Source organism: Mirounga angustirostris, unplaced genomic scaffold (genome assembly GCF_029215605.1).
Source record: "Mirounga angustirostris isolate CCGP_5_RB_7025 unplaced genomic scaffold, mMirAng1.0.hap1 SCAF_3, whole genome shotgun sequence".
NCBI classification, from domain to species: Eukaryota; Metazoa; Chordata; class Mammalia; order Carnivora; family Phocidae; genus Mirounga; species Mirounga angustirostris.
This window is the reverse complement of record NW_026991711.1, coordinates 2,402,747-2,430,500: the sequence shown is the minus strand read 5'-3', so window position 1 is coordinate 2,430,500 and position 27,754 is coordinate 2,402,747. Positions and strand designations below refer to the sequence as shown.

General features: G+C 45.3%; 1 protein-coding gene across 2 annotated transcripts in view; it reads right to left on the bottom strand.

Moving 5' to 3' along the window:
* Nucleotides 1-7,966: 7,966 nt before the first annotated feature.
* ANKRD10 (ankyrin repeat domain 10) overlaps nt 7,967-27,754 on the bottom strand; it is a 32,172-nt gene continuing 12,384 nt past the window's right edge. For both annotated transcript variants that reach the window (XM_045869713.3, XM_045869714.3), the window contains exons 4-6: nt 20,623-20,858; nt 12,829-12,924; nt 7,967-9,574 (exon numbers count right to left, since the gene is read on the bottom strand). In XM_045869713.3, the coding sequence (XP_045725669.1) occupies nt 9,099-9,574; nt 12,829-12,924; nt 20,623-20,858 (808 nt within the window). In that variant the 3' untranslated portion in view covers nt 7,967-9,098. The remainder of the gene's footprint in view (nt 9,575-12,828; nt 12,925-20,622; nt 20,859-27,754) is intronic.

The window sequence follows — 27,754 nt, the reverse complement described above, 5'->3', positions numbered from 1 at the left end:
TGTAATGCAGTGGTCCACGTTGTTTAGCTCACGAAATTGGCTTAGATTATCTTGAATTGCATGAACTGAAGGAAAAGCCGTAGCAGCAAATGACGGTCATGAAAACGTATCTTTTAGTCGAAAGGGAACGGGACTGACTCAGGGATGCGTCTGAGCCTGCAATTTTTGTGGCTGTTTCTAAAAACATGTTAATGAAATGCACCGGTGAGAGCATTGTGGTCGTTGGGGCGCGAGGTTCGGGGGCCGCAGGGGAGCGGAGCTGGACAAAGCCGGCGGGCCTCACTGAGCACAGTTCCCACCCCATCTTCCTTAGCTTGTCCTTAGCAATGTTTTTACTTAAATGTGTTTGTTTCAGATCTACCCCCAAACAAACACAGCCTCCCTTCCCCTGTGAGCAGGCCTGGAGGCGCGGGGGCTGATGGCACCGCGCGGGCCGCAGGGCCCTGGTGTCGGTTGTGGAAGCTCTGAGCCTGGGGGCCCCGTGTCACACAGTGCAGGTAACTACTGGGACATCACAGTGGAAACGTGGGAGCTCCCCAGAGCACGGCCGGTCCCGCTCCTGCGTCTGGGTGTGCACACGGCCTCCAGGTCACTGTCAGGAAACTGCCCGACACCGTCTTGTGTCGCAAACACGGCCAGCGGCTAAGCCTCGGGGGTAACCTGGTGACCACCTCGCTGTGACCCTCCCGGGGGCTGTGACCCGCTGGGGGCCCTGCCAGCCTTGGCCTGCCTTCATCACAGGGACGTGTCCCTGCTCACCGGGTCCAGGCCCCCGGGCGCTTCTTCATGGAGGGGGTATGACCACTGCTCCCATGTGAGACCCGAACTGCAAAGGTCCCCCTCAGCCCTGGAGCCCGTCAGAATCCTCCTCACACCTCTGTCATTATCCTCCTAACCCAGTTTAGGGGTTTTTAGAGCAAGCGTCCCTCTAAGTTTCTGTGGCTTCTGCCTCTGACGAGCCCCAGAGGGCCGCGGGCACCCCACGGATGCTGTGTTCCTCGCAATCACCCGCGTGGCCTCTTTACCCCTTCAGCCTTGGCAGCTTGTCCGTTTCTAATCTCATGCTCACCTGTGAAACCACCCCCCAAATCTTGAGTCCCTAACTTCAGAATTACCCAACAAAGAGGTTATTCACCGTCTGTTTCAGGCTGGTTTCTAAGAACTTCTCCCATCTTAGTTCCCTACAAAACCTCTGAAGGAGCCTGAGAGGCTTGCACAGAAATGCGCGTTCCTGCATCATCTGGACCCGAGAACAACAGGGCGCCATAAACATCCCACCGACCTGAATCCATTTGTTCGAGTTCTTTCTCGCCAGTGGGGGATCTCAGGGCATCGTGACGAGATGGTCTGGTAATCGCACATCTTCAGGCCTTAACATTTCCCCGCAGTGTCTCCCGATGACCCCCTTCCCCTCCCACCCGGCTTCGGTTCCACTGCCGTCTGCACGTCCCTTTTGCCCTCACCGTCTCTGGACCCCAGGGATCCCTCGGCCACGTGCCCCACGCACACGGGCCGTCCTCCGTTGCCACCGCCTTCCCTCCCACAGGCTGCCTCCATCACGCAGCACAGCTGCCCTGGCCGCCCTGGGCCTGCAGGAGGCAGCGGCCCCCTGGCCTCCACACCAGCGAGGCTGCCAGCCTCCCGCCCCCCCGACACCATGCCCCGGCCTGGGGGGTTTGGCGCCTGCCTCACTCTGGCGCCTCGAGACTCGGGCCGTAGCTCCGGCCGCGTCCCTGTTCAGAGAGCTCAGGTCCTCGGGCCTCTTCCCTCTACTGCCTTGTCCTCCCCTCGGCCTTCCACGGCGCGCCCCCTGCCGCGGCCAGCCACGCGCCCCTTCCACGGCACGCCCCCTGCCGCGTCCACGGCGCGCCCCCTGCCGCGGCCAGCCACGCGCCCCTTCCACGGCGCGCCCCCTGCCACGTCCACGGCGCGCCCCCTGCCGTGGCCATCCACGCGCCCCTTCCACGGCGCGCCCCTGCCGCGGCCAGCCATGCGCCCCTTCCATGGAGCGCCCACTGCCATGCTGCTCTCCTGTCTGCTGCACCAGTGCTCCACCATCACCCCCACTGTCACCCCCACCGTCACCTCTGTCACCCCACTGTCACCCCCACCATCAACCCCACCGTCACCTCCGTCACTCCATCACCCCGCCATCACCTCCACAGCTGCTCTATCACCCCCCTTAAGCTGCCGTCTTCAGGGCCCCTCGCTCCTCTCCTTGGCGGTGCGCTAGCCCAGTCATCCCAGCAACCATCTTTGCTTTGCTGGCCCTACTTCACGGAGCCATGATGCAGACCAACCTTTCCACCCTCTGCCCAGTATCACTTGGACTTGCAATTACTGAGGTCGGGATGCCAGGCCCTCCTCCTGGATCATGTGTCCAGTTGCTCCCTCACCTTCTTCTCCTCCAACACCAACTTGTGGCTTCCAGCCCCCCAGCACTCGCCCCTCGGTGTGGGAGGGACCTCACCCGCCTCACGTCCTCACAGAGGCCCACTGTCCCCCACACTGGCAGGGTCCCCTCCTCCCTATCTGCCCATCCTCAGACTCTCTCTAGAAGACAGGGCCCTTCTCCCTATTGCCTATTCCTTGGCTCCCCCTTTCAGGAAAATTCTTCAAAAAGTTTCTACTTTCTGTCTCCAAGTAGTCTACTTCCATTCTCTGTTTCCTCATTAAAACAAATTTCAATCTACAGAAAAGCTAAAGAGGAAAGCAAGGTACACCCTTCTAGACTCCCCAAGTTTACCATTTAGTCACTGAGATCTCAGTGCCCCAAACACTAAAGGCATCATTATTCCAGCAGGTTTTTTCAAAGTAATCTCTCCACCCAATGTGGGGCTTGAACTCACAACCCCAATACTGAGTCGGATGTTCCTCCGACTGAGCCTGCCAGGGGCCCCTATTCCAGCAGTTCTTAAATTGTGATCTGCAAGCCCTTGGGGATGCTGGGACCATTTCAGGGACCCAAAAGGTCACAGCCATATAAGCTGGGAGATCAGACTCCTTCCTGTGTTGACAAGCACACTGATGCAATGGTGAAAGTCTCAGCAACAATTTTCCTGGTTACTATTGTATGTTTCAGCGCTGCAGGTTTAAAAAAGCCAATTCTGCCTAAGAATGTCCCTGATGCAGTAAAAATAATTTTATTAAGTCTCAACCACCGAGTGCATATTGTGTGATGACACAAAGTATGCATGAAGGATTTCTGGCTGCATACCCACGTACACAGGTTGTCTCCAGGAAAAGCCTTGTCTGGTTGTGTTACAATGTAACTAGCTGTTTTTTTTCTGGAAACACTGTTTTTACTTGAAAGCATGACTAGTTACTAAGACCTGGGTGTTTGGCAGAAACGATTTTGTAGAATTTCACCGAGTAGCCAGCCTGTTGCTGCAAGGGGAACAACGGACGGTATTTGTGTCTAATGATAACATTTGAATTTTTTTAAGATTTTATTTTACTTATTTGTCAGAGAGGGAGAGAGCACAAGCAGGGGCAGGGAGCCCGATGCGGGACTCGATCCCAGGACCCTGAGATCATGACCTGAGCCGAAGGCAGATGCTTAACTGACTGAGCCACCCAGGCACCAAAGCATGTGCACTTTCAAGCAAAAATTACAATTTCCAAACTTGTATCCACCACCATGCACTTGACAGTTTCCAGCTCTGAACTTTTATGAGATTGTTAATGACATTAAGGTGATTTTTTTATAATGTTTCAACACTTGGAAGATGTGCAGAACTCAGTTAAACAATATTTTCCAAATAGTTAATGCAGGATGTTACACAATCATGCATGGATTAGAGGCCCATTTGGTGGGCAAGACAAACAGATTTAATAACTGGGTATAAGAACTCCATCGATATAGCCCGATTCAACACTGCAACTAACTGAGAAGAGACTACCAATGTAGTTTTGGTGTTGTATCAAATGCCCACAATTAATTGCAAAGGCTATTAAAATATCCACCCCTTTCTCAATTACTTATCTGTATGAGACCAGATTTTCTTTACATACTTCAACCAAAACATTTATTTAAACCTTCTTTCTCTTTGAAATGTTTTATAGTTTTCAGTGTAGAGTTCTTTTTCAATTTTACTTTTTCAATTCGAATATAGTTAACCTACAGTATTGTGTTAGTTTTGGGTGTACAATACAGTGATCAACAGTTCTATACATTTCTCAGTGCTCATCATGATAAGTGTGCTCTTTTTTTTTTTTTAAGATTTTTTTAAATTTATTTATTTGAGAGAGAGAGTGAGAGAGAAAGAGCACAAGAGTGGGGAGTGGGAGAGGGAGAAGCAGACTCCCTGCCGAGCAGGGAGCCCGATGCGGGACTCGATCCTGCGACTCCAGGATCATGACCTGAGCCGAAGGCAGTCGCTTAACCAACTGAGCCACCCAGGCGCCCCGATAAATGTGCTCTTAATCTCCTTCATCTACCTCACCGGTCCACCACTCACCTCTCCTCTGGCGACCACCAGTTTGTTCTCTGTATTTAACAGTCTGTTAAATACTGTTTCTAACAGTCTTCCATCCATGTTGTTGCAAGTGGCAAGATTCCATATTTTATGGCTGAGTTATATTTCATCGTATATACATCACCTCTTCTTTATCCATTCATCAGTCAGTGGACACGTGGGTTGCTTCCATAGTTTGGCTATTGTAAATAATGTTGCAATAAACATAGCGGTGCATGTATCCTTTTGAATTAGTATTTTCATTTTCTTTGGGTAATTACTAGATCATATGGTAGTTCTTTTTTTAATTGAGGAACCTCTGTAATATTTTCATAGTGGCTGCACTAATTTGCATTCGTACCAACATGTAAGAGGGCTCCCCTCTCTCCACATCCTCACCAACACCTGTTGTTTCCTGTGTTTTTTTATTTTAGCTATTCTGACAGGTGTGAGGTGATACCTCATTGTGGTTTTGATTTGCATTTCCTTGAGTGATGATGGTCTTTTCATGTGTCTGTTGGCCAGTTGCCCAGCTGTTATGTTTTCTTTGAAAAATGTTATTCAGGTCCTCTGCCATTTTTGGATTATTTTTGTTTTGTTTTGTTTTGGGTGTTGAATTATATAAGTTCTTTATATATTTTGGATACTAATCCATTATCAGTTGCAAATATCTTCTCCCATTCAGCAGGCCGCCTTTTTGTTTTGTGGTAGTTTCCTTCACTGTGCTAAAGCTTTTTATTTTGGTGTAGTCCTAATCGTTTAATTTTGCTTTTGTTTCCCTTGCTTGAGGAGACATACTGAGAAAAACGTTTCTATGGCCATTGTCAAAGAAATTACTGCCTTTGTTTTCTTCTGTGAGTTTTGTTTTCAGGTCTCACATTTAGGTCTTTAATCCATTTTGAGTTTATTTTTGTGTATGCTCTAAGAAAGTGGTCCAGTTTCATTCTTTTGCATGTAGCTGTCCAGTTTTCCCAACACCATTTTTAAAAAAAGATTTTATTTATTTGAGAGAGAGCATGAGCAGGGGGAGGGACAGAGGGAGAAGCAGACTCCCCACTGAGCACAGAGCACGATGTGGGGCTCGATCCCCTGGTTAAGGCAGACTTTTAACCAACTGCACCATCCAGGTGTCCCCTCCCCCCAACACCGTTGTTTGAAGAGACTTTTCCCCATTGTATATTCTTGCCTCCTCTGTTGTAGATAACGTAAGCATGGGCTCCACTTCTGGGTTCTCTATACTGGCCCATTGATTTGTGTCTATTTTTGTGCCAGTACCATATTGTTTTGATGACTACAGCTTCGTAGTATACCTTGAAATTTGGGATTGTGATACTTTCAGCTTTGTTCTTTTTTTTCAAGATTGCTTTGGCGACTTGAAGTCTTTTCTGGTTCCATACAAATTTTAGTATTATTTGTTCTAGTTCTGTGAAAAATGCTGTTAGTATTTTGATAGGGACTGCATTAAATCTATAGGTTGTTTTGGGTAGTACGGACATTTTAACAGTATATGTTGTTCTGATCCACATGCATGGGATATGTTTCCATTTGCTTGTGCCCTCTTCAATTTCTTTCATCACCGTTTGATAGTTTTCAGAGTAAAGAGCTTTCCTCTCCTTGATTAGGTTTATTCCTTGGTACTTTATTATTTTTGGTGTAACTATAAATGGGATTATTTTCATAATTTCTCTTTTTGCTACTTCAATAGTGTAAAAGAAATGCAACAGATTTCTGCGCATTAATTTTGTATCCTGCAACTTTACTGAATTCATTCATCACTTCTAATAGTTTCTGGTGGAGTCTTTAGGGTTTTCTCTATGTAGTATCATGTCATCTGCAAATAGATTTTCTCAACCAAAATGTTTAAACCTTCTTTCTCTCTGAAATGTTATAGTTTTCAGTGTAGAGGTTTTGAACATCTTTTAAGGTATACTCCTAGGGGGGCGCCTGGGTGGCTCAGTTGGTTAAGCTTCTGCCTTCGGCTCAGGTCATGATCCTGGGGTCCTGGGATCGAGCCCCGCATCGGGCTCCCTGCTCAGCGGGAAGCCTGCTTCTCCCTTTCCCACTCCCCCTACTTGTGTTCCTGCTCTCGCTGTGTCTCTCTCTGTCAAATAAATAAATAAATAAAATCTTAAAAAAAAAAAAAAAGGTATACTCCTAGGTATTTCATGGTTTTGGTGTTACTGTCAATAGACTTTTTAAAGTTTAATTTCCAATTGCTTGCCATTACTATTTAAGTATATAAGCACCTAAAAGGGTCTTCAGGCCAAAAAAGTTAAGAACCAGTGAACTATTGTAATAGTTTAGGATGCACGTAATTTTGGTGAGATATGCAGAGCAAAATTTCAGCTTATTCTTGGGTCAGTGTTAAAATGATGTCCACATGTTTTTAAAGTACTAGAACTTTTTCTTTTTCAAGCCCTAAGTACAAAAAACTTCCCCAAATATATACAAAGTAGAACAATGAACCTTCACGTACCCAGTGTCAACATCAACTCACACTCAATCTTGTGTGAGCTTTGTTCTGTCCACTCTACCACTCCTGTGTCATTTTGAAGCAAATTCCAGGCATGATAGAACTCTGTAACAATTTCCTTACAATCTCTAAACGGGAACTTCATGTGCTCACGTCAGTGCCTTTGAACAAGACAAGCAAACTGCATCCATCACCATCGTGTGGGACTGTTGCCCTCCTCTAGATTCTATATGGTAGGTTTACCCCGAGAAGCAGTCATAGTCTGTCCAACAATTCCCAAGACTAAACGAATGGTCGATCCTTAGTTCATCTTAAGAGATTCACTTAATGTTTTCCAGCAAATATTAACTCAATATGCAGTCTCTGAAATGCTAGTCCAAGCAGGGGATGGCATGGTTTCACCTCTCCCGCAGACTCAGAGCAACTCGGGCAGCTTCTCAGAGCAGCTGTTCAAAAGGGTGGCCGGGGCCATCTGGGCTCAGAGCCCGATTACTGATGCCTGTTGTGGGCATGGGATTAGGTAGCAGTGCTTCTGTTCTCAGCCTCCAGTAATTTCTGTGACACTTCCAAAGCCTAACGCCCCTTCACTTTGGTCTGCTAAGTTTTACAATATTGTGTGTAAAGAAACCAGTGTTTTAAATAACATATATAGGCATGCCAGAAAGATTATTTTGTTGGCATTTACTAACAATAATTTATAGTTTTAAAAGGCTTACATTCATAAATGTCTGCTGGCCCAACGTTTAGTAAATTATGGTTGTTGTCTTTTATGAAAATAAGCATGCAGGGACAATACTATTAGCTGAGAGCAACTGATAACCCCCAAGAGAGCTCCAGGGAGATGAAACATCCATAAGACTAGAGTATATATACTAACAAAAGTGGCCAGAAATTACATGGGCAGGATCAGAGGAGCAAAGAAAAATCTTACAAGCAAAATAAAAGGCAATACTCCACTTGTCCCTCCCTTCTTGTCCCCTGTGTGGACACCCCCCACTCCTCACACCCTGGAAAGAAAGCACACCCCAGGCACGGATCGAGTGTGAGAATTTTTTATTCAATTTGTAAAGTACAGTTTAAAAACAAGATGTTAGTAACACTCTTAGAACATTGGCTTGTTCATTTGACATTTTCTCTGTCTTCACCAATTTTTATTACAAAAATCAGAAAAGTAAAAATTCATTACAATATTTGCACAGTGTGACCACTAGCTGCTTAAACAAAAGCTAATTTCTATAAAACCATAAACTTAGTGCAGTTTTATTAAGAGAGATCCAAAATTCTCTCAGTGGACTGGATATACATAGTGGTATATATTTTAAAGCAGAAAACCCCCAAAAACAAAAACAAGGAAAAAAGAAAATATAAGTCAAAATCGTCAGTTAAATATTCTGACCTGACAGTTCCTACAAATAGTAATTTCCACTACATATAAAGGAAACCGTTATCTGTGGTAAAAACTGTAGAGACAAAGCAAGAAATGTGGAATAAAATCACAATGGGTCAGAAGTCAGTCCCAGGCTGCAGGTGTTTTCAGTGAAACCCGGGGCAGGGAGCTACATCGTTGAAGAAGGGGCCACCTCCATCCCCAAATCACCATGTGTGCCTGTAAGCGAGACCCCACCACATGGCAAGTTGCAAAGTTTCAATGAAAAGACTTTGAAAAAGACAAATGTTCTTTTCTTCAAGAAATCTTTGTAAGGCTGTACTTTGCATAGGGAAAGAGCGGTCTGCGGTCATAAATTCTAAAGGAAAGAGGAAAAGCAAGCTTTTCAAAATGACTATGTGCAAGGAGTTGAGTCACCAGGCACCTCATCTACTGCCTCTCATTTATCCTGATCTGATGTAATTTCACTTGACAAGAGGAAAGATGGCATTTTGTGGTGACGGTGTTTAAAGGAAAACATCGAGGCTGGCAGCAGAAAAATTAAATTCTGAAAGAGGCTTGCCACCCCACGGAAGAAACACCTGGGCGCTCAATCAGTCCTACTCGTGCATACAGTAGGACTCACGAGGAACTTTTCAAATAAAAGCTTACTTTTTCAGAAAGCTGAAGTATAAAAAAATAGCACAAGCCGTGGCATTCCCTCCAATGGCTGCTACGTGAGTATTGTGAGCTGGCTGCCAGGAGGGATGGGTGCGTCCAGATACCGTCAGGCCGCTGGTCTCTACGAGCCGTGGTAGAGGTGCATGGCGCCCAGGGCAGCCCCACCGTGTCTCTCTCCCCCCTTCGCGGAGTTGGGGTGCTCCACCGCGCTATTAAGCTCGGGGATGCTTTCAGCGGTGTCCCCAAACCCATGGTAATGCCCATAGTGCAGATTCTCCTCAATGTCCTCCACCCAGGAAGGTCTATTAGCTACGCAGCTACTCGGACTCCCATTCAGGTGCAGAGAGCCGCACATCTCCGCATTAACGCTCATGGTCTTTTCTGGGTCCTCAGTCCCATTAACACAAACAGAGCCCTGGCTACTTGGAAAAGGCCGTCCTCGAACTAATCCATTGCTAATTCCATTAGATCCTGATAAGCACTGGTCATTCCTGCTCTCCATCCCATTGAGCTGTGTCGTGGAGGGGAAGTCCAAATGTCCATTGATGACACATCCATTTGTCAGTGTATCCAACACGGGGCTACTGTTTTTCATATCTGCATTAAGAAATACACCTGTCACCAAAATTCAGAACCACAGGGGGAGGAGAAACTAAAAATGTTTCATTGCTGCTACAATTTTAAAGGATTTATTTAGCTGCTTTTTTTTTTTCCTTTTAAACAAACCAGTTCCTTTTCTGGAAGTAAAAAACTGTGCATAGGCAGATTTAAAAATAGAACCCACAGCAGCATTTGCCCGGTAAGACAGGAAACATCTATGACTTTCAGCAGCACCGAGTGGCTGAGCGTAAACACCTAAGCTCACAAACACGCGGCATAAAAAATACCAACAGTCCCGAAAAGCTGTCAAAAAAACCCAAAAATCAAAAAACTGCTCTCCTTTTAAGACTATTTTCAGGAAGGAGTTTCAAAAATCACCCGTGAAAAAGTCCAGCAGAACAAAGCGTGAGGTTTTCCACAGAGTTAAAGTAAAACCCCACACCTCTCCAGCTCTTAAGGAAAGGGAGAAAAAAAGGTGGCCGCCGAAGCAGGGGCCTGGGGAGACTCCTGGGACCAGGCGAGACAGCCCCAGGAGAGCTCCGGGGGGGTGGGAGGGCGGCGGCCCGCCCTCGGGCCAGGCGTAGGGACACAGGAGTTCAAACCTTAGCGACACTCGCATCCACGTGGCACTTCCGCGACTCGGCCTGCGGCAGTGGCCGGCGGGAGAATGGGCACTAAGCGCAACAGCATGAGCTCTGGGAGGGTCTTCCGAGTTCACCAGTAAAGTGACTACGATGTCCGAGGCTTCACCTAATTAGGCTACTTTAAAAAATCACTTAGGTTGGAAAAATGTTGCTTGCTTAATCTGCATATGTAGACATCCATCAAGAGGAGGATGTCTTATGGGGGGAAAAAAGAGTCAATCACAACACGCTCGGGCCCACGGGGAAACTCGGGATTCAACATTCACGTTCACAGGAATTCACAAAACAGTACAAAGGATGATCGCAAATCATGTCTTGCTTGGTAATGTGAAATTTTATCTCAATGTTCTGCACTGTTAAAGCAAGGTATGATATTAAATACACAAGAGCGGAGTCCCACGACCGTTGGAACGAGGACATGTTTCCGGACCCCCAGTCACCCTGACACAGTGTGGCCCTCCCCCGGAAGGGCTTACTTTCCGCGTCACCATCTATGTGCCTCTGATTTGCACTTGGACATAGGTTTCTGTGTGTCCCGCAAATCTTCCTGCCAACAAAAAATCACGGCTTGTTCAATGAACAAAAACATCTTCTACACATGCCATTAATCATCCATTTTTCTGGCAATTTAAGTGATAATCATAGTTTAATAACTACTATAAATTCTTCAGAGGATAAGGGATTATTTTTTTCAAATTAAAGGACAGCTCTTCTATTTAGTTAAAACTCAAGACTAGAGAACAAGTATTTCAAGAACTGAACATGAAGTAGAATAGAAATAAAATAAGCTATTCCCAGAGAAACACTCTTACAAATTAAAAAAAAAAAAATAAAGTATACACAGTGTTCCCTGGGTGGTAAAATTCATGACTATGATGGCGACCTTGACAGTTATTAAGATGATTAACTGTGTACTAGTAACAGATACAGAAACGACATTCCCAGAGGCCTGGACCTGAAAAGGTCTGGGAGCACCACCTCAGAAACCAGCGTTGCCTAGACTCACTGTTTTCATTTCGCGTTTTCCGTGTGTACGCGCGTGTGTGCGTGGTTTAGTGCCCGGGGGTGTCAATGAGTGCCATTATGCAATCTCAAAGTCAAGGCTAGTTGATAACCTCACGTCGTTATGGAAAATCTAATAAAACTGAGCATGAGAATGGCAGGTATCCTAGAGACTGGCTAATTCGTGACCCCACCTGGCCGCCTCCAACACTGTCCTCACTCCTTGCTCCCACACCCTTCAGGGCCTGTGCTCCCACCCACCACCTGCCCACCTGCTGCACGGGCCCCAGGAGTTTAGCACATTTTGTGCATGCGGGAGGACGTATGTTGTACGTGAAGTGACGGGAAGCATGGCACCTGTTACACAGGATGAGCTGAGCTCGAAATTAAGCAACGCCCCAGCTCACTATTAAATTTGGCCTGAGAATGCAGGGAATTAATGCTCGAAGATTAAAGAGTGATTCCTTCTGCCTTTTTAAAAGTAGGTAGCAATGTCGTTTGTTTTTTAAAGGTTTGAGTTTTGTTATTTGTCTTTAGCCAAGGTCCTTAAGTAAATTATCCAATCAGAATTTTCCTTAGAAAATCAACCCATTTAATTATTTGGCAAGAAGGCGACTCCACCTGTAACAACCGTGTAGCTTCTAGAAAGATGTACACATTTGCCTTTCACTTTAGTAAATAGAAATGATTTTCTCACGTATGTCTGGGAAGCATATCGCATAATCTCTTACCCCAGTGAAGAATTTAGCATAGAGACATAATAAAACCTTAAAAAAACCAGTATCTCTTCCTACATATATTAACACAGTAAGAAAATGGCTAAGATGTTTTCACGGTCACCTGAAGAAAAGAATGGCAGAGAAAAGTGTTAACTCAAAGGAAAAGTCTTCAGAGACTCTAAACGCTGAAAGAACAAACTTTGACTTTTAAAAACTGAAAATGACTATCAACTGTTTGAAATATTAACACTTTTAACATGTAAAACGTGTTTTGTGAGACGTGGTGCTCAGGGTTTGGCCAGACTTGGAGTCCATGTCCCAGAAACCACAGCGACCAGCAGCAGCGAGCGGGGGGCTCCACGCTGGTGAGACCGGTTACAAGTCAAAAGCACGGCATCCACCCGTCCTCCGTGTCCACAGCAAGTCATCCTTCCCGCTGTGCCCCAGGCCGAAACTACTAGCAACAGATGTTTGCTTGGTGTAGTCACCCAAAGATCACATGTCAGAAAAGCAAGCATGCGAAACCTCGTTGAAATTAAACAAGGCACGTTAAGCGGAAGCTTCAAACCAAAACAGAAGATTGCGCTTAAACTTTTCGTATCTATAGAATGCCCCCCAAACACTTATCCTTGTATCTACAAACTTGCCCAAGATACGCAAACTCTAGTGTAACATTCTTTAAAACGCCGGACAACAAAGTGCAAACATCGGGAGAGAAACTCAGGTTAGAAATAATATGCATACTGGTTCTTGCAACGACAAGGGGTCTGCATTGCTGAAACAGTGTATATTTCTATTTCTTTTGGTCCGACAGAACCACCCTCCTGCTGTTTGATGTCTTCGACCAGGGGGCCGCTGCAGCTAACGGGGAACTGTCCACTCCCACCTGTTACAGCAGCAAGCTCTCTATCGACCAGCATCGTGTCAGCTTCGTCATCCGCGTCGCCGTTCCCCAGCGGCCTGCAGGGACCCGGGCTCCGGGCTGCACAGAACACAAAGGCAATTTCAGATCCCTGCATCCACAAGCTCTTAAGACAACTACCTCTCACTCCTTTTTCCTCAAGAGTACTGAGGCCTCCAAAACTGTCACAACAACTTAATGATCTACAGATTACCAAGGAGCCTAGTACACTACCGGGAAACGTACTTTTCCACAGTATAAAAATACTTCCCGATGTGTGCCGTTTCAGTGAAAAGTCACAGGATTTCGGACATTTACTCTGTATGTACTCGATGGCACAAATTCTCCTTTATGGCTGTTACGTGGACAAAATAAAGCAGTTACACAACCCAGAGATGTTTTTAAATACGTTAAGTTCAGTGTACTCTGTATTATGCCCTCAAATGTTCCTTCAGTTGTTTTTGATAAAGAAATACGAAGACAATCTTTGAGTAACATAAAAACCATTAAAACTATCCTCAAATTAAAGAAAAAAATCACTAATTTCAGAAGCAGAAAATAAGGTAAAAGCCAAGATTCAATACTGTCCTGGGGGCACAGGCCCACGCACCAAGATATGATAACACTGGAAACAAACATTAAAGTCTTAGTTCCAGGATCTCTGGAGCTGAAGTTATATATGCACATTCCTCAAAAAAGGATCATTCTCTGGATCTTGGAGAAAAACAAACATGCACATTTAATCACGTTTCCTGCAAGAATCACGCTCACCGTATGGAAACACTCCTCCGGTGCACCTTCCCTGGGAACCCCCGCCTTCTCCCAGCAGCCATTCACTCAACACATGGCTTTCTAGTCTCAGCAAGCATGTGCTATTACAGAAACGGACCCCCAAATCACTTTTATGCCTTGCTTTTCTTCATTTACCATGGCATGAATGCAGCTCATCAGCGAAGTTCAAAAGAACCTTTTTAAAGTCAAATAATACTCCGCTGTAGGGCTGCATTGTAACTCACCCCCTGCCCCAACTCCCCGCCGTTGGCTGGCTGGCTGGCTTTCCTATCACGAATACCACAATCAACATCCTTATCAACACACCTTTGTGTGTATTTCTGGTTCTTTACTCAGATAAACACTGAGAATTAATTCTGGGTCGAAGGATATATACAATGAACAACAACTTTCGGTGCTAATAAACATTTAAAAACAGACATGAACCCTGCAGCTTTAATTACTTCTAATTTTGGAGGCACGAATCATTTTTGATACATGTAAAAGGAATGAGCGTACCAGTTCCAGACCATCACTAAGCCTAACCCACACTGTTGAGACCAAAGATAATCATGTATGGTCTTCATGACAGAGAGGCAAAAGTTCTGAATGACTAGTACGTGGGAGAGACGGAAACAGAACAGTGTGATTTGTGTAGCTGGTCTGCACAGGTGTGAGGCCAAAAGCACTCAACAAGACAGAGGCACTAAGCCATGGATTTCCATCTCTCCCACTCGAGGCTTTTCTTATTCCTCCACAGGCCCCACATCAGCGACAGGCAAGGTGCGACCTTCCCCGTGAAACAGGTACTTTCAGCAAGTCCATGGCAAACAGGCTGCCGTAACGAGGGGGGTGGGGGGTGGGGCACCCAGGTGCCCGCTGAGCAAGTGCTCAGGACCTTCGGGGAGACCTCAGCCAGTCATTTTGGAGACGAGGAGCCTGCAGTCGGCGTGGGGTCAGGTTCTGCTCCTTCCCGTGCCCGGCAAGCCAGGCGGGGAATCAGGTGGTTGGCAGGGATGGGCGCCCGCTAGCACGGCAAAGCCAAGACGCCTCTGCGAACAGGGAGACTCCGCTGGGATACGACACGACTTTCGGTGTCTGTACTCCTAAGATCTGCTTTCCAGGATTCAGGGGCCAGTGTTCCTCAGGAAGGTGACAACTAGGCTAAATGTGCAATTTCACATCTCTGAAAAGCAACGGTTATAAAAAAAACCTGACAGAGGACAGATCAAAAAGTGCTTCCTGAGAGCAGAGCTACGTGTCTTCTCGTCCCCTAAGCCCAGGGCCCAGAAGAGTGGCCGTATCCGTGAATGAAGCCCACTCTCCAGTCTGAAAAGGCACAAACACAGAAAGCAAACAAGAACGATTAGTAACTGGAACGACCAGTAGTAAAATCGGGATCATGGCCTCCAGAGAAGGCTGGCTACAAAGTGCCGTAGGACTGGGCAGACCTGCCACCAGGAGGCAGAGGAGTCTGGGGACATCCCAGGTCACACTAAGAGGAGGAGCCGGGGCACAAGGCCACTTCACCGCGTCAATGTCTCCCTTAACGAGACCCACGCAGCGCACTAGGGGGCTACTGAGTCTGAAACCTTTCCAAGTCGCAGGTGCACCGTTAATGCTGAAGCTTCCTCATTTGCAGAACAGGATGAAAATTAAACAGACCAAAGGCTCTCTTATTTTAGTCGTCAAGAAACTCTTTAATGTGGGGAGCATAAGCTAAAGCCGTCAGCCCAGAATTTTCTTTCTCTACAGATAGGCAGTCTTTGTAATGCACTGTTGCCATAAAATATCTGCAAGGACCTTTAACTCATCGGCTGATAACCCAGCTGTCCCAGAACCTTGGGTAATTCTAGCACCTGTAAACAGGAAGCACTTAATTACCCAGATGGAGGTATTAAAGGTGCAATTTACTTTTTAAAACTGTATTTTATGAACCATGAGATTAACATTGGCCTTTCAGAATTGTAAGAACATTGGATCCAAGTTGACTCCTTTCTCCCACATACCCATCCATCTTTGCCAAAGGAAGCACTGGAAATATTCCACACTGCGTTGGAGAAAGGCAGTCTTATAGACAGAAAACGAAAGGTCTTCTTTCCAAGTTATCGATTCTGATTCATTTTACACTTTGGAGAAGGACCTTCCTTTCCCATCTTCCTGATGACTTCCATAGTTAAAAGGAACAATCACTAAACATTTTGTAAAAAAATGTCCTTACCTTTTACTTGGCCAAAGTAGGCATTTGTTGAGGAGACAAGATTCTAGCACTTGTTAGAGGCTGAATATTTATGATAGAAAACTGCCTAGGACTGGCTCAAAATAAACCCTCCTAGCTTCCTTCCTGCAGAGGCAACTTTGCAACCAAGTGTGACTGACCACCACCCAAACACAGAAATCTGCATTTGTACTTCCATTGGAGATCCCTAAAACTAGTTCTTAGCAAGATTCTAAAGCTACATATTTATTTTATGACCAAGCAGTTTGAAAACCTGGGGAGGGCATTACTCAGCTCTTGGAAGCCGGGGAGCATCTGACACATCACAGGAGGGCGCTGTCAGGAAGCTTATTTCTGTGCTGGCTCGGTACGGCCGGGAAGGTGTACAAGCAGAACAAAAACAAGTTATTTTTTACTTTTTTAAAGTGAACTCTATTGCCCAACGTGGGGCTTGAACTCATGACCCTGAGATCAAGAGTCAAGAGGCTCCGGCTGAGCCAGCCAGGCGCCCCCCGCCAAAGGACCTGGGCCAGAATGAAGGCGGTTCTACTTACAGGGGACCTTTCAGACTCTAGCTCCTGCCACGGCCCCAAAGGCAGCACCAAGTTCTGGAAACTCTACGGAGGGCCTGGGCCTTGTGAAAAGGACGTGGAAGGGAAGGTGCCCGGGACGGCGGACTCCCACCACAGCCACTAGACGGCTGAGGAGACGAGGCTCGAGGCAACGGTGCCAATCACAGAGAGCACTTGGCTCTCAAGTGTCACTCACTCAGAGCACGGTGACATGATGCCAAGTCCTCAGGGATTAAGACAAAATGATCATTTGTTACTCCAACGCAGTGTTCTCTTGCTCTGGCCAAATATTTAAAAACAAGCCATCACTGACTGCGTCGTGTGCGCATCTCTAACGTATGGGATCAAACTAAAAGGAACTACAATTTTAACTGGGGAGGCAAGGGATTTCCTGAGTCTCAGGCTCTAATTACTCAGATGTATCACTTCACGGAAATCACATCCACTCTCCCTTCCCCCCGGTCTTCACATGTGGTCAAGACGAGTAAGGAAGACCAGAAAGTGGAGATTCTTTAATGTGAAGTTCATCCAGGGGAAAAGCGTGCTGAGAAACTTCTCACTGCTAATTTTAAAAGGAGTCATAATGCCGTAGTTTTCCTAAAAGGTGTTTTTATGAATTAAATACCTATATGTTATGTATGAAATTCTCAGATCAATAATATACCCATTTGAATTAAAAACAAAACTGCGAAGTCAATTTAACAAGAGATCTGGTATCAACAGCCTCCTTCCTTTGGCAACTGTTTGCCATTACCAAACCCTAGGCTACTGGCTGAGTCTGTAACTCACACTGCTTCTCCCCACTCTGGACTCGGGATCTGCACCCCAAACAATTATTGATTAAAACAAGAGCAAAGTCTCTCTCACGGATGGGACGGGCATTCTTTCCTAACCAGTCTCCCTGGTAACCTGGACGGGTTTCCAAGGAACACACACACACACACACACACACACGGGTAACTACTGTTATTCCTGAGGGTTAACAGAACACGAACAGAACCGTTAAAGAGCAGCTGTTACTGAAAGACATCTGTCATCCACCTCGAGCCAACGGTTGATAAAAACTGGGGGAAAACACCTCAAAACCCACTTATATACTGGTGCTTCCTTGTGCTACCCCAAATGAAAAAACCCCGTTTTATGCCAAAATACTTTTAATCAAAATCAACCACTGAAGTGACTTTGGACTTAACACTCTAGTTCACGGCCCCATGGACTACGTCTGCGCTCTGACCAGAGCGGACGGGATCCTGGTGTGAATGGTGGGGCGAGGGTGTTTTGAGAAGGACTATATCCAAAGCACAGCGTACGGTCAAGCAGTAGGGGAAGGATGAGGTGTTATTAATCCTTCAAGTTCTTTTCCATCCGAGTTTCCAAGGGAAAATCACGCCAGTTAAAGTATCTGAAAATAGTTTATTGAGAGTGGAGACAGAGGCTACTTTCTGTGGAGAAGAGTAGGGAATTTTCAGTCTCAGGATTCCAAAGTAAAAAAAAAAAAGGAAAAAAGTTAAAAAATTTCACAAGGCACACTTTAAAAAAGTTGGCTTAGCCAGGAAAACTTTTTGAAATAACTGCTTTTATGAACATAAATTCCACACTAAAAACACGAGTGTGTGTGATTCTTAAGTTGTAGAAAGACTGGACTGAATTTCGTTAATAAGGTCCATGCTACGCACTCATCAGCCCGGGTAGCATTCCTGGCGCCTAAAAAAAAAAAAAAGGCCTAACTTGTACTGGGGGAAGAAAGAAGGGAGACAATTTTAAACTCTTTTAAATACGTTTACATGTGAAGTTATTCAAAAGTACTTTATATGCATATATTATATAAGGAAAAAAATACTTATTTTTACTCTAGTGTGAGAACCAAAAACTTATCCACAAAATGAATAATTCAGAACGAGCAAAACTTTAAGCTCCATTTAAATAGCAAATCAAAACGAGATGCCAGAGATTAAGTGAAAACGAACTACAGCAACCTATCCTGAATTGCACACTAGAACCCCATCCTAGAGGGGCAGTAACTGTGCAAACACAACTTCCTTCAGAAAACCCAGGTAACTGGGGAAAAATCATTACTTAGGCCCCAAGCCCCACTCACAGCGAGCATGTAACGATAAAATGAAAGCGATCACCTCCGCCTTCCCCCCGAGAAGAGCGGCACGGATGACGGCATTTGTCCGTGCTCACAGACACGCACGGACACACACACACGCGCGCTCAGTGACATGCGGGACCAGCACTGCCTGGGGGATGGGAGTGAGGACGGTCTGGCTCAGCGCATCCGGTGTCGAGGCCAGATTTCTCCCCTGGTGGTGACAGAACAAGACCAGGGCAGGTGTGTGGAGCAGAGCCCAGGCTTGGGGCTGCACGACTCAAACACCAGGCTCCAGCTGCATCTTCTTCTGACCTGGTGCCTGGGGTTAAGCAGCGGGAACGGGCAGTTCGGGAAAGCTGCTTGGGGAGTTTCATGGGCAAAACATGAAAATCTCACCTGGTCAACCCAAGTGAATCCTTGTCTGGAGGAGGGAAATAAAATCCCCTCAACATCTATCCACCCGCACGATTCTTCAAACCCAGTCTGTGTAGTAACAAGGTTTAGGAAACTTAAATTCAAGTCTGAGGAATCCTCGGGAAGTCTTTTCAGAATGCTTCAACAATGAGATACTGGCTGATCCAACAGGCCTGAACACCTTAGCAGACTGGTTTGAAAACCTCTTTTGGTAAATGTCTGAGTCTTGTTAGAATGTTCAGTGACATCCTTCTTACCCTACTAGATAGAATTTAAGATTTATGCTATAAACCAACACACGCGGACATGGACACATACAGGACTCTTGCCTGAGGGCATAATGAAGCTAACACTTCATATCATTCCAAAATATTAAACCAGGCATTAAGCGGACAAAAAAGACTATTTTTAAAAAGTGGATGCTCTTAAAGGGCTTTTAAAATACGTTAGAAAAAATATACTGGAACATGGTACAAATAAATGACAACACTGAACAATACGTCACCATTAAAAACACCACTTGTGAGGTTTAGACACAACTTCATGTTGTTTGTGCTTATGATCATTCTAGCACCTTCAGAGAATTAGGTAATTTATAAAAGTTACGAGTTTGGCAAACCATTACATTAAGTTCATACATTCATTTCCCCAAAAAAAGTCAAAAGTTTTTATAGTCACTAAGTATTTAAAAGTAGGTAATACAATTTTATCAACTTTCTAGTGAAAAAAAGAGCCCATTTTCATCTGGATGCCATCCAGTTAAACTGAAAAGGTGCAGCATTGGAGAGAGGATAATGTTGACCCACATGAAGTGTAGTTAGCTAAAACCTCCAGCCACTCAGGTTTTTCTCATACTTTACTTGTATAGCCTTTTTTTTTTTAATCGAAGGGCACAACTTTGTATTTATGCTCAGCTATCTCATCTGAGTTCATAATTTCAACGTGATTACTCTTCACCGCCATCTCTAAGTGTCCCTCTCCGTTTAAGTTCGTTAAATACTCTTGCCCAGCTATCAATCTGTCTTTAAGATATCTTATAGACAGGAATATACATATAGTTTCTTTTCCTAGATAAAGGGGAGGTGTTTTCATCTGACAGTGACTAGGTGACTCCGCTTCTTTGCGAACTCCGAAGTTGTCTGAAGATAGAGAGGTGGGAGAATACTTATAGCTAACTTACCTTTCAGACGTAGCCTCACGTTGCCCTGACACCCCAGGTCTCGCTGGGACACAGCACCACACTGCCGGTGCGGAGACCAGCCGAGGCAAACCTCTCCCTGCCCAGATGGGAAACTGTGTTTGGCTACCAGACCAGCAATGTCATTCATAAGCTCGGGAACATTCACAGGAAACAAACAAAAAAATCAGGCACGGTGGCAGAGTTTTTTTAATAGTTATATTTCAAACAGGTACAGGAAACGAGAAAATTCTTTCTAATGCGTGGCAGAAAACCCTGGGTGTGCAGAAAGTTATATACACGTTTCCATCTGAGCTGTCAATACTGCCCTCTTATCTGCCCCCCTTTTGTTAAAGGGCCAATCTTCCAAGGGGCCACACGGGGAAAGCACCACCACCACCGCACCAGGCTCCTCCGGGCACAGGGCCCTCAAGCGAAGGTCTCATCTCGAAGGTGCTTCCAGCCATAAGAAAGAGCACACGTTACAGAAAAGAGGAGAGTCTGCCCCCTCCCATCCACCAAGGGGTCTCACCTTCGGTCCTAGCCTTCTTCACTCCAAAGGGCTCCGGATCTTCCAAGCATCTCTTGCGACTGGTTCCCGCGCTAGTATGATTAAGGAATCGGCTCTGATGGCCCCCATTTACCGGGCCGTTATCATAGAAACGGCTCAGGTGACAATTCTGCAGGTTCAAGAGAAACTGGGTGCACTCTTGGAAACCCTGGGTTTGAGCAATGTCTGCTGCTGTCAGGCCACTGGCATTTCTCAGGCTGTGTGACACAAAAACACTGAATTACACCCCGCCGCGCGCTCACCTGCTCTCTGCTCCTGCTGACCTGACTGACTATCTCAAGGGGGCGGCAAGAGAATACAGATGTACGGCGAGTCTCCCTTACGGGGGAGCTCTCGTCCTGCTGCGTAACTAACTTCGTTCTTGCGCACATCTGATTACTAAGCAAGATTCGGGAGATAGGCATTTAAAAATCAACACACTAAAATTTAAAAAAGGCATCTTCCTATTGAACTTCTCAAAATCATTTTTTACGTCAGTCTGAAGAACCTAAATTTATGCTAACTTCAGACTTAACCTGAAACTGAATTCTATATTATCTGCATAATTGTAATAATCCATTCCTTTAGCTTGAGTAAAATCATAACAAACAAACATGTACTGAAATTGTCCACGGCATTTGTAACGATCGGCTTCCTCAAAAGAGCGCCCCGACAAGCCAGATGTGAGGCTAGCACGTGACACTGTAAGTGGAGGTCTAGAAGGATGTCCTGACATCAGAGGAACTTGCGGTCGGGGGGAGATCTGAGAAGCCAAGTTTGTGTGTGTGTTTGACGGGGCTTTCTGGCCTGCTTAGGAAAGCCTGCAGCGTAGGACACTGCATTCGAGAGCACCTGCATGGGGGTTTCCTGGGAGCCCATCCCCGGGGCAGAGGGAGTTCTATCACCCTAAGAGTCCACACCACAGCAGCTCGCGTGGCCGGCCACGCCAACAGATGAAGGTCGGGGTCGCCTACAGCAGCCAAGACACAGACTAAGTAGGAGGTACTGGCAGAATGTGACGTGAACCATCTCAATCACACGGATACAGAAGAACCACCTGTAAACCTCCACTAGGAAATAGTACTCAAGGAACAAAAGCAACTCCCTGAAGTTCCCCTGAAAGACAAGAAAAATATCCTCCCCGTGAAGTCAAGCTGCAAACCAGTGAAACAGACAGGCTGATGACTGAGAACGTGAGCACCAGACGGGGACCGGCTCTCGTGCCTGCTCTGCCGAGCGAGACCGCTGGCCATGCAGCACCACTGAATAATAACCAACGCAGAACGCGTGATGCTTGCTTCCAGGGCTAACGTTAACGCAAAAATCCACTTCAGAGTAACAACAAAACATCAGGGACAGACGGGGGTTCCTCTGTAAAGAGAACAGTAAGCCTTTCCAGCCCTCATACTCCTAAAGCTCCAACCTCAGAAATGAAAAACCTGTATATTTCTAGACAATCACTAAACAGGTCTCCACTCTTTAAAGTCTAAGATAAAGAAATGCATCCTATGTTTCGAAGAAAGGTGAAAGCCCACACTCAGTTTGGTCAGATACAAAACAGACAAAACTTGAGAATCCCAGAAACCAACAAGTTTCTTAAGAATGTAAGGCAGTTGTCTGCAGAACTAATGGGGACTCAACCTGCCATTTCGATTTCATGGCTATGAATTCTGATGAGTGTTCTTCTACAGTTGGGTATGAATTAAATGGAAAGGAAACGCCAGCGTTTGGGCAGCGTGAACTACCTTAATTACAGGTACATAAAATGATCATATACTTAGTTTCTGAAATCTACTATTGATAAGACAACAGTAAACTAAGTGTTTAGCTGGGTGAGTTTTTAAATTTTCAGGGACTGCCCCAAGTGCCGTCATCCAGAAAGGTCTACTCTATCAAGAATGTGAACAGAGGGGGTGCCTGGGTGGCTCAGTCGTTGGGCGTCTGCTTTCAGCTCAGGTCATGATCCCAGGGTCCTGGGATCGAGCCCCGCGTCGGGCTCCCTGCTCGGCCAGGAGCCTGCTTCTCCCTCTCCCACTCCCCCTGCTTGTGTTCCCTCTCTCGCTGTGTCTCTGTCAAATAAATTAAAAAAAAAAAATCTTAAAAAAAAAAATGTGAACAGAGTAATAGGTAGCCACATGGAAAAAAAAAACACATCTAATTCTTCAAAATTTGGAAAAATGAAGACCTAGCATATGCAAAGTTTATAAAACGATCACTTCTATACAGAAATATGGAGCTGCTCTCCAAAATCAGAGAACACAGAACTAAGCTGACGGTAAAGAGGACTCTTTAGATCAGAGAATGATGAAGAACAGCACACGCATTTTTAGATGGCATTCACCATCATAAACTTCACTGAGGAGAACAGAGAAGCTTAGGGAGCAGCCAACATTCTCAAGTCACGAAAGAGAGGAATTTCTGAAATATACTCAGTGCCTTCACTTTCCATTCAGAAACAGAACATCAGATTAGACTTAGGGTAGAATAGCAAGTTTACTGTTTTCCCAAGGAAATACAGCGTTAGAGAAAAATAAGCAACAAATTGGGGCTGACATCTGGAGATTCTGGAGACGGCCAGCGCTTGAGTGGGGGTGCGTGCTGAGACCTGAGACCAGAAGGCAAGGTCTCCCCACAACAACGCAGTCGAACACTCGCACCTCATGAGGTATTATCTTCAAAACCAAACAGAAGGACTGTGGCCAACTCATGCTCCCCACGTGTGGACCAAACAGGGAAGAAGGATCAGTCACAGTTCAGACTGAACGGATGCTGGTTCCACACATACCTTTGCAAGATGAGAAGTCAGAGGGATCCAAAAGGGAGATCAAAACATTCTAGAAGATGTAGGGGCAAAATCTGGGGCATAAGATGACTGTGGAAGAATTGGGAGCTAATAATTTTGGCACTGTCCCTACAGGATTATCAGAAATGGGGACACATGCTATCTTCTCTCTGCTCCCAGTAAGCTACAGATTTCAACGTGAGCAGACCCTTGAACAAGGAGGGGCTGGGGATACCAACCCTTGTGCAGTCGTAAGCCCACATGTAACTTCTGACTCCCCAAAACTTTACCGAGAGCCTACTGTTGTCCAGAAGAAGCTTTACCGATAACACAGAGTTGATTAACATGTATTTTGTACGTTATATGTATTATATACTGTATTCTTGCCATAAAGTAAGCCAGAGGAAAAAGTGTTATTAAGGAAATCATAAGGAAAATATATTTACAGTATGTATGTATTTATAAAAAAAAACCACCCACGTATGAATGGACATGCACAGTTCAGGCCCCCATTGTTCAAGGGTCAACTGTATATTCCTTCTCTTGTCACTAAGCACTGAATGTACACAACATAGTTTGTACTCCTCTCGAGCCAAAGGACCTCTGAATACCTGATTCACTCACACACCAACAGGAACCCCACTCACGTACCTTCACCCTTCCATCGTCTACCCTGACAAACATCCAACTCCCTAACTCTGCTCTGCTTACACCGAAACACGGCCAAGTGGCTGGCTGCCCCGCTGCAGAGCGCACGGACAGGACAGCTGGGGCGCACTGATCCCAGAGCCAGCGCTTTCTCTACAGAGGCCTAGATGCTATGGACTGCAGGCTCTCCAGGCCACACTCCCGCTCACGACTCAGGTCCGTCCTCTCGGCCTCAAAGCGGCCGCAGACGACATGTAAACCATACAGCATGGTGAGCTTCTAGTGAAATTCCACTCATGGACATTAAAATAAGAATTTCATGTAATTTTAACTTGTCATAAAATAATCATTCTTTTGATTTTTGTTCAACCATTTAAAAGCGTACAAATCATTCTTAGGTTATGGGCCGTACAAAAACCAGCAGCAGACTAGATCTGCGGAGTCACATGTAACCAGCAGATGATACTGCTAACTAGTCCTCTAGTTTTGTAAAACTATCTGTCCATGGGTTCCTCAAAGCTGTCTTTCCAGAAATTTTATGTACTACTCAATTCAAACAAATGACTTTTAAAAAGGTGCCAAGTCGGTTAAACTGCAGAATGTTAAGTACCAAGAAAAATATCTAGAGGGAAACTACAAGCCCCAAGAGCACGTGGAAAGAAACAAGACGGTCATCCCTATTCCACTTGGGTGTTTTCTGTTAAAAGTTCTGGTGTCCTACAATCAGGCAATGTGCTTACAACGAGGGAGGTGAAAATGGCCTTTACAAGTCTAAATCCCTCAAGCCACTTTTTCATTTTCACAGAGTCCCCTCTGTTCAATAAGCAGAGGGGACTTTCAAACGTGCTACAGAGGCTGAAAATCACCTGGGTTTCCACGTCAAGGACTAGAATAAAGGATCATTAAATGGAATTGTTCCTGAAACCTGAACCTTTAACAAAAGAGGCTCAGGTCTTTCAATCAATCCTTTTTCTGACTCATTCAAGCATGTTTCAATTTTGATGTTTTAAGAGCTGAAACAGTGATCCTGGTGAAAATGCACCACCAGTTTATTAAATCTTTAAACTTTTGTGTTCCAAGTTGAAATAGAAACTAAAGCTAAGCTCCCTCCCTTAGCTTTTTTTTTTTCCTCCCTTAGCTTCCTGACAGTCAGGGGCTGTGACTGTGAACTGGAAGGGGGCAGGACGGCTCCCCATCCCTGTGCTACACTGGGTCTGGAACAGTACTTTTTACTTTATTTTAGAGAGAGGAAGACAGAGAGTGTGTGTGAGCAGGGGGAGGGGCAGGAGAGACAGAATCCCAAGCAGACGCGCCACCCCCGCCCTCCACCGAGTGTGGAGCCCTTGTGGGGCTCGGAGCTCGATCTCATGGCCTGAGCCACAGTACTTTTTAAAGAGCCGAGCCTTCACCCTTCAGTCCGCAGACGCTCGCTTAGGGCGTGCGGGGCGTGGTGGCACCACACTCATCGCTGAGCTCAGGTACGGGGCTGGGACAAACGTCAGTCTCAACTGCAGTCTACACACACTAGTCCAAAGGGAAAGTTCTAAAGCATCTAGAAGAAATTATTCAAAAATACTCTCAAAACCTGTATTTTACATGAAAACTGGGGTAGTAATGGCAGCATACACATTATTTTTAGCCAAATCTTTTAAAAAAATGTATACTCTTGAATTTAGCATCTTCAGTGTGATGCACCTGGGTGAACGCAGACTATGTGTGAAATTCACCTCTGTCCATTTCGGAAGACGAGAACCTCGTGGATGCGCTGTGAGGTCGTTTCTAAAAGCTCTCCATTCACCCGCTCTGATATCCAGCTGAAAAATCTTTGAAACTGGGCAGAGATTTTAAAAATTAGACAACCATCAACTTGGTGTTCAAACTGGGTCTAGTTTGTTGAACTTTCAAAGTCAACTGTCTTAAAAAAAAAAAAAAAAGAGCTGACATGATCAGATTGGGGGGGGGGGTTACTCTGCCGCCAGCAGAGGCACCTGCGGGTTCTAGCGCCTGGGACCCCGAGACTGTGAGAGGGACCTCGGAGCAGGCCGCCCATGTCGTCTCGGGGGCCTAGGATGCTGTCCAAAGTGCAATATGGAAAAACGGAAGACCGCGATTAACCGTCACGGGATTATTTCTCCCGCTGAATGACTGGCAAGGAAACTGTTATTTTTTTAAGCTTTACTGAAGCTGATATGTGAACACTGGGATACTGTGTTTTCTGCAGTGAAGTTCCGGACAGAATATTAGTGTCTTGTACCAAGGGACCCTCCCCAAAGCACTTGTGTGGCCAGCTAGTTCTCTATTTTCCACTTACAGTGTCACGCCCCTGGAATAGACGAGAAGCCGTTCTAGTAGGAACAGTTTTTTCTTTAATTTGAAAAACCACGGATCAGGAAATCACTGAAATATAATGTTTAGCATCTGAGTTGTCACATCTCCTTCAGGATGCTCTCTTTTTGTTAATGCCATGTGACAATAAAAAGATAACCACAATTTTTATATAAATAATATTTCTGTTAAAATTCTGATCTCAACTTAACTATTGTTAGTTACAAATAAAAGGTAGATATCATAAATTAGGGTAAGCAAAGCATGCAAATCTAAAGAATCTATATCTGAATTCCTAGATTAGCATTAAAACCAATCACCGCAACAAATACCTCAACAGTATGCCTCGTGTGGAGAAAGGAAGCCATACTGAGCATTCAATGCCACAACCGTAAGGTTCGGAGAGGCACCTGTGGCAGTTCTCAGCGGTTTCTATATGGAATGCTCCCCCTTTCTAGGATTACTTGAAAAAATCAAGTCAATTCGAATTACGTAGCTGTAAGACATTGACACGTGTAGGTTTTACAGATTCAGAATCTTCTCTGTGATTTAAAACGGGCAATGGTTCATGACACAGGACACTGAAATAATAAGGGATCACATATTCGCAGGCAACATCTGCATTAAAAATACACAGACACACATGGGCGCAGAGGCACGGTTAGTGAGCGCGAGCCACCGTCACGTGACCGCCTGGACCGGGGGCCGGCTCCACGACGCTGCCTTCCAACCTCCTGCAGCCACTTTCAGCATGAAGCCAATTTAAATATGTCAATACTTCAACAAAAGTTTAACAGTATGGACTAAAAACCATTCACTCACGATTCTGGTTACTTTAAAATTTGGTATGCTGTATCTCAAATACATTAGTAACTATTCCTAGATGGAAATAAGCAAATACATGGAATCGTTAAAAAAAAAAAAAAAGATTAAAAAAAACATCACTAAATGTCCATTTGTACAGACAACATTAGCAAACATCTAAGATTTCTTCAGTAAAAGAAAAACACGTGTATTTTTAACCCTTTGGTATCCAAACTCTTAAATTATGAAGACTTTCTTAAATACAGTCTTCAGATAACAAGAGGAAGAAACTATTTTTTAAAGTATTTACCTGAATAAATTTGGTGCCAAGTTTTCATTTCAAGGTCAACATCACTGAGGGTAGTTTTACATTGCAACCGAACCCCAACCATGTTTGCATACGTTAAACAGAAGAGTGTCATTCAGAGGCTGATAAAAGGCTTCATGTGCTCCCACTATAATTTAGCAGAGGAAAAAGATATTTGGATTTGGAAATCATTGGCTATTTGAAAGCACTATTTAGAAAAGCGGTGATTAAACAATTATCCAAGTCTA